Source organism: Vicia villosa, unplaced genomic scaffold, assembly GCF_029867415.1.
Source record: "Vicia villosa cultivar HV-30 ecotype Madison, WI unplaced genomic scaffold, Vvil1.0 ctg.000857F_1_1, whole genome shotgun sequence".
Lineage (NCBI taxonomy): Eukaryota > Viridiplantae > Streptophyta > Magnoliopsida > Fabales > Fabaceae > Vicia > Vicia villosa.
The window spans coordinates 182106-198244 of record NW_026705386.1 but is presented as its reverse complement, the minus strand read 5'-3'; the positions used below and the strand labels follow the sequence as shown (position 1 = coordinate 198244).

The 16139-nt window shown below is 29.6% G+C and overlaps 1 protein-coding gene and 1 long non-coding RNA gene across 5 annotated transcripts; both read right to left on the bottom strand.

The window, feature by feature from the left end:
• Positions 1-109: 109 nt before the first annotated feature.
• On the bottom strand, positions 110-2554 carry LOC131631699 (uncharacterized). Its single transcript, XR_009292786.1, has 4 exons — positions 2393-2554; positions 2232-2306; positions 1069-1179; positions 110-874 (listed from the first exon to the last, which is right to left on the bottom strand). It is a non-coding gene; the product is annotated as an uncharacterized LOC131631699 (long non-coding RNA).
• Positions 2555-5815: 3261 nt separating this feature from the next.
• Positions 5816-10450, bottom strand: LOC131631667 ((-)-germacrene D synthase-like). Of its 4 annotated transcripts, none has more exons than XM_058902438.1 (7): positions 10239-10450; positions 7846-7948; positions 7234-7606; positions 6932-7150; positions 6645-6756; positions 6269-6517; positions 5816-6172 (listed from the first exon to the last, which is right to left on the bottom strand). In XM_058902438.1, exons 1-7 carry the CDS (start codon positions 10356-10358, stop codon positions 5879-5881), a joined length of 1470 nt encoding a protein of 489 aa, XP_058758421.1. In that variant the 5' UTR covers positions 10359-10450; the 3' UTR covers positions 5816-5878. The 4 variants fall into 4 exon arrangements, with proteins under 4 accessions (XP_058758421.1, XP_058758418.1, XP_058758420.1 ...); XM_058902435.1 differs by having other exon boundaries at positions 7846-8128; positions 10239-10449; XM_058902437.1 differs by having other exon boundaries at positions 6699-6756; positions 7846-8128; positions 10239-10449.
• Positions 10451-16139: the final 5689 nt, after the last annotated feature.

Below are 16139 nucleotides of genomic sequence, written 5' to 3'. Positions count from 1 at the left end.
AAACATATACTACAATTCCTAGCTTTTTGAGTTTAGTAGAATCAATTTTACATTTATTATATATTATTTATTACAACTCTTTTAAATTTTCCTATTTTATCCTCTTTAATTTTCATTAATTACTTATTTTCTTTTTGATTTGTACTAGAATTTATTATCATTTTGGTAATTATACAATTCAAAATCAATTTTGTTAAAACTATCCAAACAACATTAATTGATAACAATCACTTCTATATCATTGTATCCCAACATAAATCAATTATTTTAAACTCAACTATATTAAATATCAATTCTATCAAACTTAAATCTGGCCACCGCCAATCCAAACACACCCATTTGTGGTTTGGGAAATTCTCTAAAACCAAATATGAATAATCTATTTCAAATTTGAATCTATCGCATGATGACATGCATGGCGAGGTAATCTAACTATCTTAAGCCATAAATACATTATTTTTTCTTCAATATCTTTACAAAAATCAATATGATGCATTATTGACCCAATGTGAATTGCTATCACCATATAATTGAACAATGGTTATGCATTTTTATATACTTTCAAAATATTGAAAATTATTGATTTTATGAAAGACTCTACTTTCTATTGTTCCATTGCCTTATCAAGAAGTAAGCATTTACCTAAACCAAACCACAAATCTTAAATTTTCCAAAAAAATATATCGGAACTACGTCATCCATAATAATTCTTTAATATTTTTGAGTTTTCTTATAGTCAGAAGACATGAGTCAACCAATAAACTATAAAATATTAAAAATTATTAGTTTTAAAAAATCATCTACTTTTAACTGTCCTAATAACCCACAAAAAAATAAGTGTTTATCAAAACCAAACCACAAATCTTCAATGTTCCTGAAATATATAAGACAAAAAAAGATAACGATTAGTAACTTTAAATTAAAAACTAATATGCTCTACCGTATAACAATACAATTATAAATAATGTTATTTTAACTTTGATTTCTATCATAAAAATTTATATTTTCACATTTAGTATAATTGTTAGACCATCCAAAAGAAGCAAAAGTAATAAGAAGATCACGCACCTTAGCAATTTTTCAAGAAGTTCATCAAAGTATTTAACTTGTCTCTTCAAATTTCATAATACTTATTTTCCATGGGCATACCCACCATTTCGTAGTTAGAAGAAGACATGTCTGAACCAATAAATTATAAAATATTAAAACTTACACTATAGAAATAGAAATTAATAGAAATAAATTTACAAGGAAGTCTCTTGAGCATTGGGTGCAATTAGTGTTTGGGTCATAAACCATAAAAGCAACACATAAGAAGTATGAAAATTTTAAAATGTTGACTGGTGACATACATATGTGACAAGTTAATTATTGACATGACATTGTTTTAGTGATTTTTTATTTAACTTTCATTTCATTAAAATAGAATTTAATTTACATCACAAGGAAACACCAAAACACTATCTAAGTGAATTATTCCTTAATAACTCAATTTTATGTCATCAGTTCAATTGCCACATAAATATATCACTTGTCATATCCTAAAAAATCAACCTCAAATACACATGTAAGGAAAATGTTAAGGCATTTTGAATATTGAGAGAACAAAATCATGAATTTGAAAATTGTGGGCAAGAATTGAGAGTAAAGAAAATTTGGGGAAGAAAATAACGTTTAATCTTAACATTTTATATTTTGCTAAAGTTTCTGATTATGATATATTAGAATGTTCAAATATGAATTATTTTTTGTTATTGAAAGTTGATAAATTTAAAATTTGGATTTTATATGTTTTGAATGTTAGATTAGTTAAATAAAACTTAGCTTTTAATATTTATGACTCTAATTAAAAGTCTTTAGGTAACTATTTAAATTCACCATAAATTATACATTAGCATTACATTATGTATAAAAACAAAAAAACAAAATTATAAAGGTGTCTTTTAACTTTACCACTATAATCCAAGGGTCTCTATATTTTTCCTTTGTTTTTGAAAATTGCTTTGTTTTTTAAAATATCATAATGTAGTTTTACTATTAAAATCAAGAGTGAATACACAACAATAATTTTATTTTATTTTTCTTTTCTCTTTAGTGAGAATGTATTTCATTGTTGTTGTTCTATTCCAATATCTATCCCATTTTAGCCTTAAAAAATCATATATTAGAATATAAAATATAAAAAATTAGAAGCAGATAAGAAAATGGAGAAAAATGTTGAAGGATTTTACCTTAATCAAGAAAATCACAGCCGCAGGTAAAATAATTATCATCATCCTCAAAGCTAAATGCTCATTTGTTGTTACCTAAGTAAGCAGAAGAAAACATTAATGATCATTTTACATATTTGTTGATAATGGAATGCAACATGGTAGGAGTAATATTTATTTACCGTATGTTGTTCGCATTTGGAACCTTGTGTCTCTTCCAATCTTGCAGACACCATCTCCATTAATTGGAGTGGGTGTTGAAAATTCTTTTGTTGGGTAAAGTGATTTTCTTTCCTTGTGTTGCTATCTGTAATGCAAATTAGGAGGAGTATTGAAATAAGACTATTTCATACTCTGCTGTCCATTTAAGAATGCTGTTACGCTTTGTATAGAAAAGAGCAAGTAGGGGGCAGGTAGGGGGTAGGTAGGGGCAGGTAGATATTAGTTGAGAAATCAATTACTCCTTTCATGTTACATTTAAATGTACTTGTAAAGAGTTGTAAAAGTAATTTATAAGCTTCTTTAAAATAAAATGTCATGAGGTGGAAAATATCAGTCCTAGAAAATTTTGGAAAAAATTTATTTCTCTATTCTCACACCTACAGCTCTCAAAATGAGTTAGTTCATATAGGCCGGTCCCCTAGGCCCAAAAAATTATAGAATTTGAACCTTAAAATTAGAGTTCATATTTTTCAAGGTTTTTTTAGCCCAACCCTAAAAAACCCGCTATTCATAGGATTAGCCTATATGAGTCGTGGGTAGCCTATTAGACCCGTATAATTATAAAATTTGAAAAATATATATTAATATTTAAGTTGTTTATTCTAAAATATCAAATTAATTTTTCTTTTCTCACTAGATTTTATCTCTATTCTATTCGATATTTTACTTTTAAATATAATACATAAATATAATCAACATTTTTAAATTGTATTATATTACTTTTTCCGTTATTTTAAATATTCAAGTATTATTTTATACAATTTGAACATATTATGTATTTAAAAACACATTATAGTATTTATAAGAAATAACATAGTACTTAAAAATGAATTATATTTATAATACTATAATTTATAATTTTAGTTATAATAAATAATAAGGAGTTTTTATTTTAATTAAAAAATTTTGTTTAGGCCGGGTACCCATCTAGGATCGGACTCGTGTAGTAATTCTCGAGCCCATATTAATCTAGGTCTTTTTGACACAGCCTTAAAAATCCTAGAGCCCGCCCGTTTAGGACCGAATAACCCATTTTAACAACTCTACTCACACATATTTCAACATTTTATACTTATTACAAAAATGAATAAATAAAACAAAAAAATAATATCACAAAAATGTTACTTTATTTGAATAATTTCCTCCAAATTATAAACTTTTATAATGTCACAAAAATGTTTCTCCATCATACTTTAATATTTTTACTCCGTCCATTTTAAATTATAAATAGTTTTAGATATTTCTAATAAATTAAATAACATAACTAATTTTATATAAAAAAATTATATGACTTGATAAACAGTTCTTAATTTATTTTATAAAAAATATTTAAAGGATATAAATAATATAATAGGACATATATTTAAACGATATAAATAATACTTCTTTCTGAATGAATTCTTTTTGTGTTGATATTTACTTTTTCGTTTTTATGTTTTTAACTATTCAATCCAAACTCATAACTTTGGAAAATGTTGAACGGAAGTTCAATGCACTAATTCCTGGGGAGACGATAATTTCCCGGATAAATATTTCTAAAACTTTTGTTGCTTGCCGCTTTACCGCTTCAACAAAATAGCGTCGTTGCCGGGGAATGATGTTTATTAACCTGCATCACAATAGTTTCTTTGGTTTTGAGTTTTGTATATATCGCATGTATTGTATATTCTTACTTGTCTATATTTGTGTACATGTTTAATATACTTGCATATGTTTTTTATACTTTGTAAATTTGTTATATCATTGTTTGTTTCTTTTCATATTTGCTTATGTGTGGTTAGGAATAACCTGGCGGAAGTAACTTGGAGAAATGCTCTTAAATAACAGGCGTGAAGCTTACGACGTTAAACAAGCATATCTATTCTTTTTAGTTTTGTTTAGTTTAGTAGTGTGACGCAATTGTCTAAACAAATTTAGATCGGACCAGTTCTTAAATTTGTTTAGACAATTTCATATGGTCTTTTAGTTTGTTAATATTAATAGTTTGCGTGTTTTCCTTTAAGCTCATTTTGAGTAGCTTCAGAAATTTGAGGTGCTTTTCCAAGTTTGATCGTTTTGACTTGCAAGTATATGGTAATAATTTTGTTAAAGTTTTGTACACGTACAAGGTATGTGTTTATCACTTTCTAGACTTTAGAATATTCATGATACTTAGGCTTTTTACAAATTTTATGTCATTCATTCTTTTGTATACCTGTTCATTTATGAATCACTTTAGTTCCCTTTTTTTTGTGAGGTAACTTTTCATTGTTCACATATGCTGGAGACCGACACTCTTGTTCTAACTGGATTTTATTATGCTTAATCTTTTGTTTGTGTTGACTATATGAGACATGAAAATGATCAAGGCATTTTTGTTTCATTTTGAGCACAACTACCTAACCAAATAGTCAATTCACAAACAAAGATCAAAATTAATGATTTATTAACCTCTGTGAGTTTTTTGCACAATCTTTTGTTTGTGTTGACTAAATGATTACACACTTACAAAGAAAATAACCACTTACAAAATAAATGATTACACACTATTTGGTTGTTTCTATGAGGTTAAAAAGAAAATAAAGAGAAAAGAAAAAAATATGAAAAAGAAAGAAAAAAGAGAAAAGCTTTGAAAAAGAAAAGAAAAAAAAAAGAAGTATGGAACAATTGTGCAAATAAGTAGTAAGTTTTGGTTGGACAACTTGTGATAAAGAAGAAGTTTGATGGAGATTTTGTTCCTTGAAACTTTGTGGATTGATTACTCCCTTAGGTTTAGGCAAGTTTTTGTTTCAATTAGCTTTATGAATTATCCTTTGTTTGTTAACCAAGCCACATTACAACCTTGAAAAGTTCTTGTGATTCTTGCTTTTGTATTTCCAATACGATTTTTGGATGACAGCATAATTTAGTCTATTGTTTGCAAGATTGTTGGATGAGAGAAAATACCTCACTTTTGTGTGTTTTTTATCTACCGATGATTGTGTGTTAGGTGTGATTCATTTGTGAACTGGTGTTGTTTTAGAATGTTTGGTATATTCTTTGTATTTAGCATTTGTTTTGTGATTATGTTGCCGTCGTAGTTAGTGGTAAGTACATTTCTTTGTGTGTACCATTTTTCATTTGAGCCATACATTTGCCCATTTTTTAAAACTTGTTGATTCGTAATTTTTGAATTTTTGCGTTTGTTTCCTTGAGTTAGTTGATTTTTTTTTTGGACAAACAAGTTTAAGTTGGGTAGAGTTTTATAAAAATATTTTGCAGTTTTAAGAATATATAAAATTTAAATATTAATTCCAAATTAAATGTTATCAAAATCAAGAGATGCATAACAATATAGTTAAGTGATTTAAACAAATAATTTGTTTTATAATTAAAACAAATTTCTTATTCAACCAAAACAAATGTCACACATTACATGTTTTATTTATTTAAACAGAAGTACAATAAATAGAAAGACTAAACTTAATTTAAATCGGCACTGGATCTACCAATAAAGCTTTAATGAGTATTTTCATTTCTCCTTCAGGATGTGTGAATATATCTCTATCTTTATAAATCACATCAAGAAAGCGTAAAGCATTTAGGATACACTTCAGAAAAGGCATTGGAATATCAGTTGGCCTAAAAAATTCTTTATTTATATCTTTCCAAGCATTAGAAATTCTCTTCCGGGCTTCTTGAATGGCAACTTCTTTAGAGACATTATATTGTCTCATATAGCATTCCAAAAATGAAGAAATATGTTGTCTTTTTTGTTCAAACTATATGCAATGAATAATATTTCATATTAATTTTTACTTAGTTTGTATTAAAATATATATAGTTTTATTGAATATTATTTGGAATTTTATATATACCTCATTTGTCACAATATCATTCAATAACCTTCCAATGACAATTGATGCATTGATAATTTTTGGCCGATTTGATACCCACTGAAAGATGTCCTCTGTTGCTGTGTCTTCCATACCAATGTAACACGTTGTTACCAGTAGTAAACAACTAGATGTTTCTGCTGATACATGAATGTACTCTTCTAATGTTGGTTGATAATTAATGCTTAACCATTTGGCCTCAGTCATATGAGCTTGAACATATCTTATTAACTGCCATCAAATGAAATATTATAATTAGCTAAATACAAATTAGCTTCTTATACGTTTTTAGGATATACTTGTATTGGCATTTATGAGAAATATTTGTTCACTAACTAAAACATATACAAAAACGTACTTCTTTTACATAGTATTTGAGGGCATATGTTTTTCTGTCGTAAATATTTAAGACCTTTTTATAGAGAGATTTCAGATACTCTGGAAGATTATCCGAAAACCTATTATCCCACCTGGAAATCACTTTCAATAACAATTAGATAAAGAGTAAAGAATAATACCACAAATATATATATATATATATATATATATATATATATATATATATATATATATATATATATATATATATATATATATATATATATATATATATATATATATATATATATATATATATAAACTGACTTTTCAATTGTCTTAGTAAACAGTTGTAACTCATCAATTGTTCCATATGCGTCATATGTATCATCAATAATCATTATTATGATGATTTGTTTTGTCATAATTTCTCTTGCTTTAGAATATTGGGGCTCAAAGAATACCCCCAAAGCCCAAAAGTAACATTCCACTATTCTATCTCGTACATATGGTAGTTTATTAGATAAGTCAAACTCCTTCCACCATCTATATAAGAAAAAATTAACACAATTAATCACAATTGCAAAGATTTGTCTATGATTGAAGTAGTGTATGATTGAAGTTCTTACTTGCAAATGTTACTAATTTCTTTTTGATGTAGTCTTTGAAGCGTGTTGAAATCTAATTTTGCCAAAATTAGCAAATTTTTATTATGAGAAGGATCTTGCTCGTATATGGAAATGTAACTTCTTGCCTCAAGCCTAGGCAGGTTTCTATGGAGAGCATGCCTTAAGCTATGCTTAACTTGTTTTGCATGAGAATTGTTCAGTTGGTTGGCAATGGGCTCAAGATGCGAGATAGTGAAAGCCAAAGCTTCTTCCAAAACATCCTCTCCATGAACCATAAGATGTGTGGCTTCATACAAGCTTAACATCCCCTCAACATTTTCTATAAGTCTTTCACTAAAATTTCCTTGTTCATCTTTGAATTTGTTGAATACATCTAGTGTTTTTATCAATCAACCATAACATTGAAAAAATGTTAGTAATAATAAGATTTTAAAAAAGTAGGAAAAAAAATAAAGAGCAAGCTAACCTTTTAGTGTTTTTGGTGTTTTTAGTGTTTTTTGCCAGAACAATCATCAATAATTATTTTCATTAAATAATTATTGTATTAAATGTAAGATAAATTGAAGACTAATATAAAAAGAAAATAATAAAGATAAGTTGAGACATGTTTACTCGGTAAAACGTTGAATCCTTGTTGCCTCAATAATCTAAATAGCACAGCAAGAGAGTAAATGTTGTCTTCAAATATAGTTATTTCTCCATTCTTGACATAGTTCTTGTAAATATGTTGCAAAACATCTTCAATCTCAGGTTCAAAATGATATCCCAAACCCAAACGACATATTGAATCAATCAAGTAGACTTTTTTCAAAGAATTCTCAGTATTTAAACCAAGCATGCTCTTCACATCGTTTTTTAGCATTTCAATTTGTTCCACAATATTTGGATCAAGTTCCTGCGTAGTTTTGAACAAACTTATTCAAGTTATCAAAAGACTATTCATATAATCCAAAGATAGAGTACTATTTCGAATGCGATAAAAGTTATGTTTTTGCGGGAAAAAATATATTTCGAAATCAAGAAATTTGACCTATACCATGAGCATGTATATTTTAGTTTGATTGTTAGTGTTAATGCCTTGAGTTATGTGATTGGCATTTATGTTTGGCTAAAACGTAGTAGCAGCAATATGTAATAAGATCTATAGAACTTGCAAATATAAACAGGTACAACATCAAGATGTTCTATGGAATGTTAAGACATGTTCTGTGAAATCATGTCTTATGTGATATTGCGCCTGCTAAGCTGATATATAAAGATTCTAGATGTAATCAAACAGATGCAGAATATTCTAATGGAATATTATGCAATCCTATGTGGCGCAGATTTAAAAGTCAAAAGAATCAAGTCAGAATATTGAAGAATAATTTGTTTCTAATTATGGAGACAATTTAGGAAACTTATGATTGAAGACCTTTCTTTTAGCAAAAGATTTCTACTGATTTGTAACAGCAAATAAAGCTGTGATTGAAGGCCCAAGTCCAGTTGGGAATAGGTTATAAATAGGAAGCTTTGTAACCTAGTTTTTTTAAGCAAATCGTGTATAAAAAAGATGTAGTCTTTAGGGTTTGTCAATGTAGACCACCCGAGCTATGGGATGGCTGCCATGTTCTTCTCGAAACCTATAGGTAAGAGAAGTATTTTTCTCACTCGAATCCTGTAGGTAAGAGTTGAGTGTTTTGTTTCTTGATTGAAGCTGTTAAGCAAGATCAAGTATATCTTTCTGTTGTTGTTTAAATAGTTGTTACAGGGTTGTAACAGTTAGGTATCACTAGAGAGTGAGCAGAGGTTCTCTTGTCTTAGATGTAGTTCTAAAATAAAGGTTGCATTGGGTAGTGACTAGGTAAACCAGAGGTTGTTTACATAAAATAGTACTACTGATAGTGGAATCTTCTTACTGGCTTGGTAGCCCCCAGAGTAGGTAGTTAGACCGAATTGGATTAACAATTTTGTAGTGTTTTTCTGTTGTTTTCCTGCACTATTATTTGTACTCCTACCTTATCTGTTTTATAATATCAGATCAGATGTCAAGACATCCTTATGTGACATCTGAGTCCGCTGTCACCAGAATTCCAGTTAGTTTTAAAATTTTTAATTTTATGATGGAATATAAGTAAACAGGCTTCGGTCATGTAATTTGCCATATAACGTGAGCATGTATATTTTAGTATGGTTGTTAGAATTTTTAAATTTGCCTTATATATGCAGGTCCGGTCATGTACAAAAGCAGTAGACTCTGTAGCACAGGACCTCAAATTTTAGAGGATCTAAAATTTTTAAAAAGTTTAATATTTTTATATTAATATTAATAAACATAAAAATGTTATAAAAAATCTAATAATAAAAAAATATTATGACAAATCCAATACATAAAAAAAAATTGATCAAAGACAAAATAATTAGAATTAATTTTTAAATTTGAGTCCATTTTTTTAAATTAGAAAGACTTTAAGTTTGATTGGGCCGGGCCAAATTTCTACCAATTTTGTTCTGTCTAATTATTTGATGCAGTTTTAATTTTGAGAGATTTAAATAAGTGACATTGTTTTAATGTTTTAATGTACTATGTCAATTTGAGATGTTTATAAGACTTATTAGTCTTTTAATATAATTAATTTTTTTTATAGTTATAGTGTGTACAAAATAATATTGGAAAATATTTATTATTATTAAGAAAATATAATTTCTATTATTATTAAAAAAATAAAATAAAATGTTGTCAAAGCTATACCAACTAACAAATGCTTGGTAAACTGATTTGTTAAACTGTCAAATGTCAATGCTTAAGTTAAAGGTTCAAGATGTGGTCTAACCTTTTGAAACTACAGTAGCTATAGACTATTGGAACATAAAATTTTATTAAAAATACACAGAATAAAACATCGGTCACTATAGATATTACCGCCTATTCTCATAGTTTTGCAATTTCTTAGAGAATTTTAAAATAAAATAAAATGTTATTTTTTTAATGATGATTATGCTAAACAATACATAAGGTTACGTACCATAGATTCAGATTCGGAGGCATATCGAAGGAAATAATCTCCCCAAACACTAGGCTGAAAATCAGCAACATTTCTATGGACTTCAGATTTGGCATTGTGATTAGAAGCCGAAGCACACATACTTAGATGGTGAAATGAACAGACTTTTCACTCTCTATATTTTGGATTGGAATAGGCCTATAGTGAACTTTAATGAATTAATGTGTTACAAGTCTAGACGTAGAGACATATATAATCCTTCACAAACGATCACTTACTCACCGATAGTGACTCATGTGCTCCAATCGGTCCATTGTCCAATATTGCTCATGAGACTGGTTATGTCATTAATTGAAGGTTGTTTGACACGTATCTTTCAAGTGTTACAGAATAGGCACGTGGCCTGTGGACTAGTATAAGTAAGAAGAAGAATGAGATATATGACAATAGCACTTGTACTATATGATAATACATTTTCTCTATTGGCTTCTTTTCTCTCTCTTCATTTTGAGCCTTTTAAAATGTGAAGCGTGTGCGTGTGTATGGTCTAGTGGTAAATTGCTTGGGTCTTGAGAGTGTGTTTCTCTCAAAGTCTCACCATTCTTAATAACAAACAGGTGAGATTAAGTATGTCACAATTTCAATCTTAACTAGATTTAAACTTTATTGAGAAATATCTTTGAAAAGCAATATATAAATATAAATATTGAAACTTGACACTAGGCTTTAAAATGACATAGAACGGGCTCATACTACATTCTAGTTTCATTATTATTTGAGTTGAGTTTTACAATATGAAAATTCATTATAGAGGTGTGAGATTTTTTTAACATTGAAATTTGAAATCCAAGGCGAAGGCAATAAGATTGTTATCTATTTAAATTTGTAGTAGAATAGTGTCAAGTAAATGATAACTGTAACTTTCAATCACTAGACATGAAAAGAACCTATAGATGACGAGGCTAGTCCACACACCATTTTGGTGAATATTGCATATGAATTTGCACTTGTATTTTTATTAATTTTGTAGTTTATTTGTTGGTTGATTTGAAAATATTCTAACTGAAAACATTTATGCAAAGGTTTTGGTCTCTAATTAAAGTTTTACTAGTATTTTGTACATATGAAATTCATATCATTTAAAATATTTATTGCCTCAAGTTTACGGTGCAGCAACACTTCGTAGACCATTATAATAAAATATTTGTACCATCATGACCTTGTTTTACTCAAGTGGACATTGGTAGACTTGAAGACAATTTTAGATATTGATTCTACAAACTATTTTCTTCGACAATAGTCTCCACTCAACTTATCTAAGAAAATAATTTATTATATTCCAAAAAGGTAGTATTATATTACTACCAAATCTAACATTTCTAATTTCTTAATTCTCTTTTTTTAACTTAGGTAAATTTTCAGTCAAATTTCAATGGTAAAATACGTGGAGCAATTGATCACATCCTTGAATGAGTACTTGTTTCAGTTATTTATTTCAAAGTAAAGATATGACTATGATAGGAGACTAATGATTATAAGTTTCTATCAGCGGTGGGCTCTCTTTTGAAAAACATAGCAATATGCATGCACTCCAAATCTTAACTATTTGTTTTGTTATAATATCTACTACAAAATCCTAATTATTTGTTTTATCATAATAAACACATCAGCTTGTTCTTTTTGGAAGGATCACTGCTTTCTAGACATGATATTTCAATGGCTTGAATTTTTTAATTTTTTATTTCAATAACTGAATATTTATTTCCATGTTATTAGCAACTAGAATGAGATAGTGTGCTTTCTAATCCAACCAAACAAGGCTATAAAAATTGAATGTTGTATGTAGGGGTGGCAAACGGGCAAGCACGCTCCGTTTAAGCCCGCCTCGCATAAGCCCGCAAAAAAATGGGGCGGAACGGTCAAAGGTGAAGGTGTGGGCTCATTTTCTAGGTCCGCCCCATTTATTGACGGGCATGCGGGCAGGCCCGCTATTCTCTTTATAAAAAAAAGTTTTTTATTACTCATGATATAATTTTTTTAAAAAAAACTCATAAATCCAACATCCAAAAATTAAATTCAACAAACCTTAAATATTACAACTTTAAAATAAGTTCAATTCAACAACACAAATTAAACATAAGTTCAACACCACAAATTCGCAAAAGTTAGTAAATAAGTCATAAATTGTTTAATCTAACACCAGTCTCCAAATTCTCTACAGCCAAAAGTGATGCACCAATCAATCTTCATCTACGTCGTAAACAAATGATGCTCCTGTTGTAATACTTTTCATCAAGCTTCCATCATCATTATCTTCATCATCACCCACTACATCTATAAAATAATTTAATGTAAGTAACTAAATTAACGATATTGTAAAAAATCTCAAAGTAGTAAAAGAAACTTTGATATTGGATTATGTACCAAAGCTATTAAAACCGTGAAGCCAATTTCGAGTACAAATCAGTGCCTCTACATTCTTCGATAATAAGCGACTTCTATATTTGTTGAGAATGATTGAACCAATACTAAAAGCAGATTCAGAGGCAACAGTAGTAATAAGGATGCCTAACAAATCACGTGCCAATAAAGATAACTCTTTAAACCTATTCCAATTCTCCTTCCACCATTGAAGAACATTCAAGTCATCAAAATTTTGATAACTCAAATCCACACTTGCCTCTCCAAATAAACATCAAGTTGAGACTTTCCGGTCTCTGTTGCAAGTTGTTGTTTGTGAACTTTCAAATCCTATTTTGATAAAAACAAAAATAATAGAATATGTTACATCAATTTATAGCGACTTACAGCAGTTTACAGCAACTTATAACAGCAGTTAGAACAACTTATAACAGTTGCAACAACTTACAGCAACTTATAACAGCAGTTTACAACAACTTACAGCAAGTTATGACAAGAGTTTACAGCAACTTTTAACAGCAATTGACAACAACTTACAACAAGTTATAATAACGGTTTATAGTATATTACAGCAACTTACAGTCTATTACAGCAGGTTATAACAACAATTTTTAGTAACTTACAGTCTATTACAACAATTTATAGTAAATTAGAGCTACTTACAACAAGTTATTTAAGCATTTTACAACATATAACATATTAAAACAAGTTAAAAATTAGAGCTTGATTCACCTCTAGTGATGGAAGATGGAGTTTGAGAGATTGTGGACGACGAAGTATGAAGACGACGATACATCTCAAAGAGAGTGTACAACTTCTGCTTAATTTCATCTGTTTTAAGCTTTGAGGTAAGTGGATCAACTTTTTCATACATATATTCCAAAGAGGTAAGCTTGATCCTCGGGTAAAGAACCGTTCCTAGAGCAAGAACCACACTATAATCACTCCAATACTTCTCAAACTTGATCATCATTCTTTCAGCCATGTCTCGAATAAGAGTGTCTTCATCTTTCATGCTTGCCATCAAAACACATTGAATTTTCCAAATTTGCAAAAAATACAAATTGGAAGTAGGATAAGACGTTCCAGAAATCAAGTTCCTGGTCTCATAGAATGGCAACAAGAATGTGCATATCTTATCTCCTCTTTTCCAATCTTCTTATGAAGGGCAAACTTTATAATTATCATCATGAAAACTAAGACTTGCAAATACACGTCGGTACTTCAATGCACTTTGAAGCATCAAATAAGTAGAATTCCATCTAGTGGAAACATCGTAAGACAAACCAGATGATGTTTCAACACCACCAATGAGTTCAATGCATTCCTTGAATTTTTTCATTCTACCCTCAGAGCATTTCACATATTTCACACTTTCCCTAATATTTTCCAATGCGTTACCAAATACTTTTAAACCCTCTTGGACAATCAAATTTAAAACATGTGCTGAGCAATGAACGTGAAAGAACTCTCCCTTAGCTAATAACCAATTTTGTAATACAAGTTGTCTTTTCAAGTGAGCTTGCATTACATCATTAGCAGAAGCATTATCTAATGTGAGTGAAAAAATCTTCTTCTCAATTCCCCAATCCGATAAAAATTCAAGAACCTTTTTTGACATCTCAGATCCCGTATGTGGAGGTGGCATATGACAAAAGTTTAGAATCCTACTCTTCAAATTCCAGTTAGAATCAACATAATGAGCAATCAAGCAAATATAACCTTCACTTGTACAAGTTGTCCACATATCAGAAGTTAATGAAATTATAGAGGGAATACTAGCTAACTCTTTCTTAAGAGCTTCTTTCTCTGTCTTGAACATTTCATCAACATCATCCTTAGCGGTATTTCTTGAAATGGGAGAAAATTCAGGGTTCAAATATTTCATCCAATCCCTAATTTTTTGAAACTCCATAAATTTATACGGCAAATCATGTGCAATAATTGCAGCAGCACCCATTGACCTAGAAACCTTTTTATCTATTGTAAGATTCTTAAGTCTACCTTGCAAGTCGATCATTACTTGACCTACATCGGCGTATTTGATTTTAGTGCACTTCTTCATATGACAATTCAAAGTCGTGGTACCATAATTCCTATCGCCACCCTTCAAAACCTTTGAACAACTGGTGCACTTAGCCAATGGATTCCCATCTTTATCCACCCCAACTTTAGAAACACTTTCCAACAATCGGCACTTGACGTTTTGGCCTTCTTAAACTTAGGTAAAACATCATCTTCAGTGTTTCTTAATTCATTTTCCCCTTGAATAGTTTGATTCTCCAAATCATCCATATTCACATTCACTTCATCTACAATTTCATTACCAACAGTTTGTGAATCCATTTCAAGTTATCACCTATGTATTCAATCATATTAAAAAGTTAGGACATACAATAAAAAGTTAACATAGTATTGCTGTTAAATTTTCACCAATACCAAATTATCAACATACATGCTCTATTAAAATAAACTTATGAACATAACAAAATTAACAACATATATAAATCTTTTTAAATAAACGGTGCAATGACAGAATAGATCATCTAGGATCACTCAGTTAACTAGGATGCTATTACTTTTAGAAGAACACATGTTTGTTATTTTGGTGGCACTTGCAGTAACTTGTTTAATGACAAAAATTCTTTGGTAACAGAAGACAAAAGTATCTCGTGAGTTAGAGATGTTAATAAATTAAGATGTCCTTGTTATATTCTTCTCAAGTACACTATATGAGTTGGATTTGTTTTATTTTTGAAGAAATAATTATGTTTTTAAAGAACTTAATCTAAGCACAAGTGCAAAAGAAAGATCAAGAACTTTACAACAGAAAACAGTAAATCCACCATGAGGCAGAGCAACAAGTATCAGTCCCAAGCCTTCCTAAATACCACAAATGGAACCAGTAAAAACAACCCTCAAACAAAAACATAATCTCTCAGTATGAAGCCAACATAGTGATAGTTACAAAATAGACGTGAAAGAGAGAAGATAAATTTGAAACTTACTGGGACTGGGTATACAGATAAGACTGAGAGAGTGTATGACGGATGAGTGGGAGAGCTGCTAAGAACTGTTTTTGTTTTGGAAAAGAAAAGGGATGTTACAAACTTACGGCTAAACCTAATTCATTAATTTGTTTCTTTTGTATTTGATAATGGGCTGTTTGTTTTGGTCTGGGCTATATGGGTCATAAAATTCATTTTATTTGTTTGTAAAAATATGCCCGCGGGCTGCCCGTGACCGCCACACGCCCGCCCTAGTGCGGGGCAGGGCGGGCATACTTATATACGCGGGTTCAAATTTCAAGATCGGCCCGCAAAAAATGACGGGTAAAACGAGCTTTCCCCGCGGACCGGGCCCGTTTTTCCACCCCTAGTTGTATGTGTCTGTTCTAAATGCATTTAGGCTCCAAGAACTTGTATTCTTCACTCACGAGTTTAGTTGAGTGAATTGGGATTAGTATTTTTTTTCCTTGATCATACTCCCATGTTACTAACA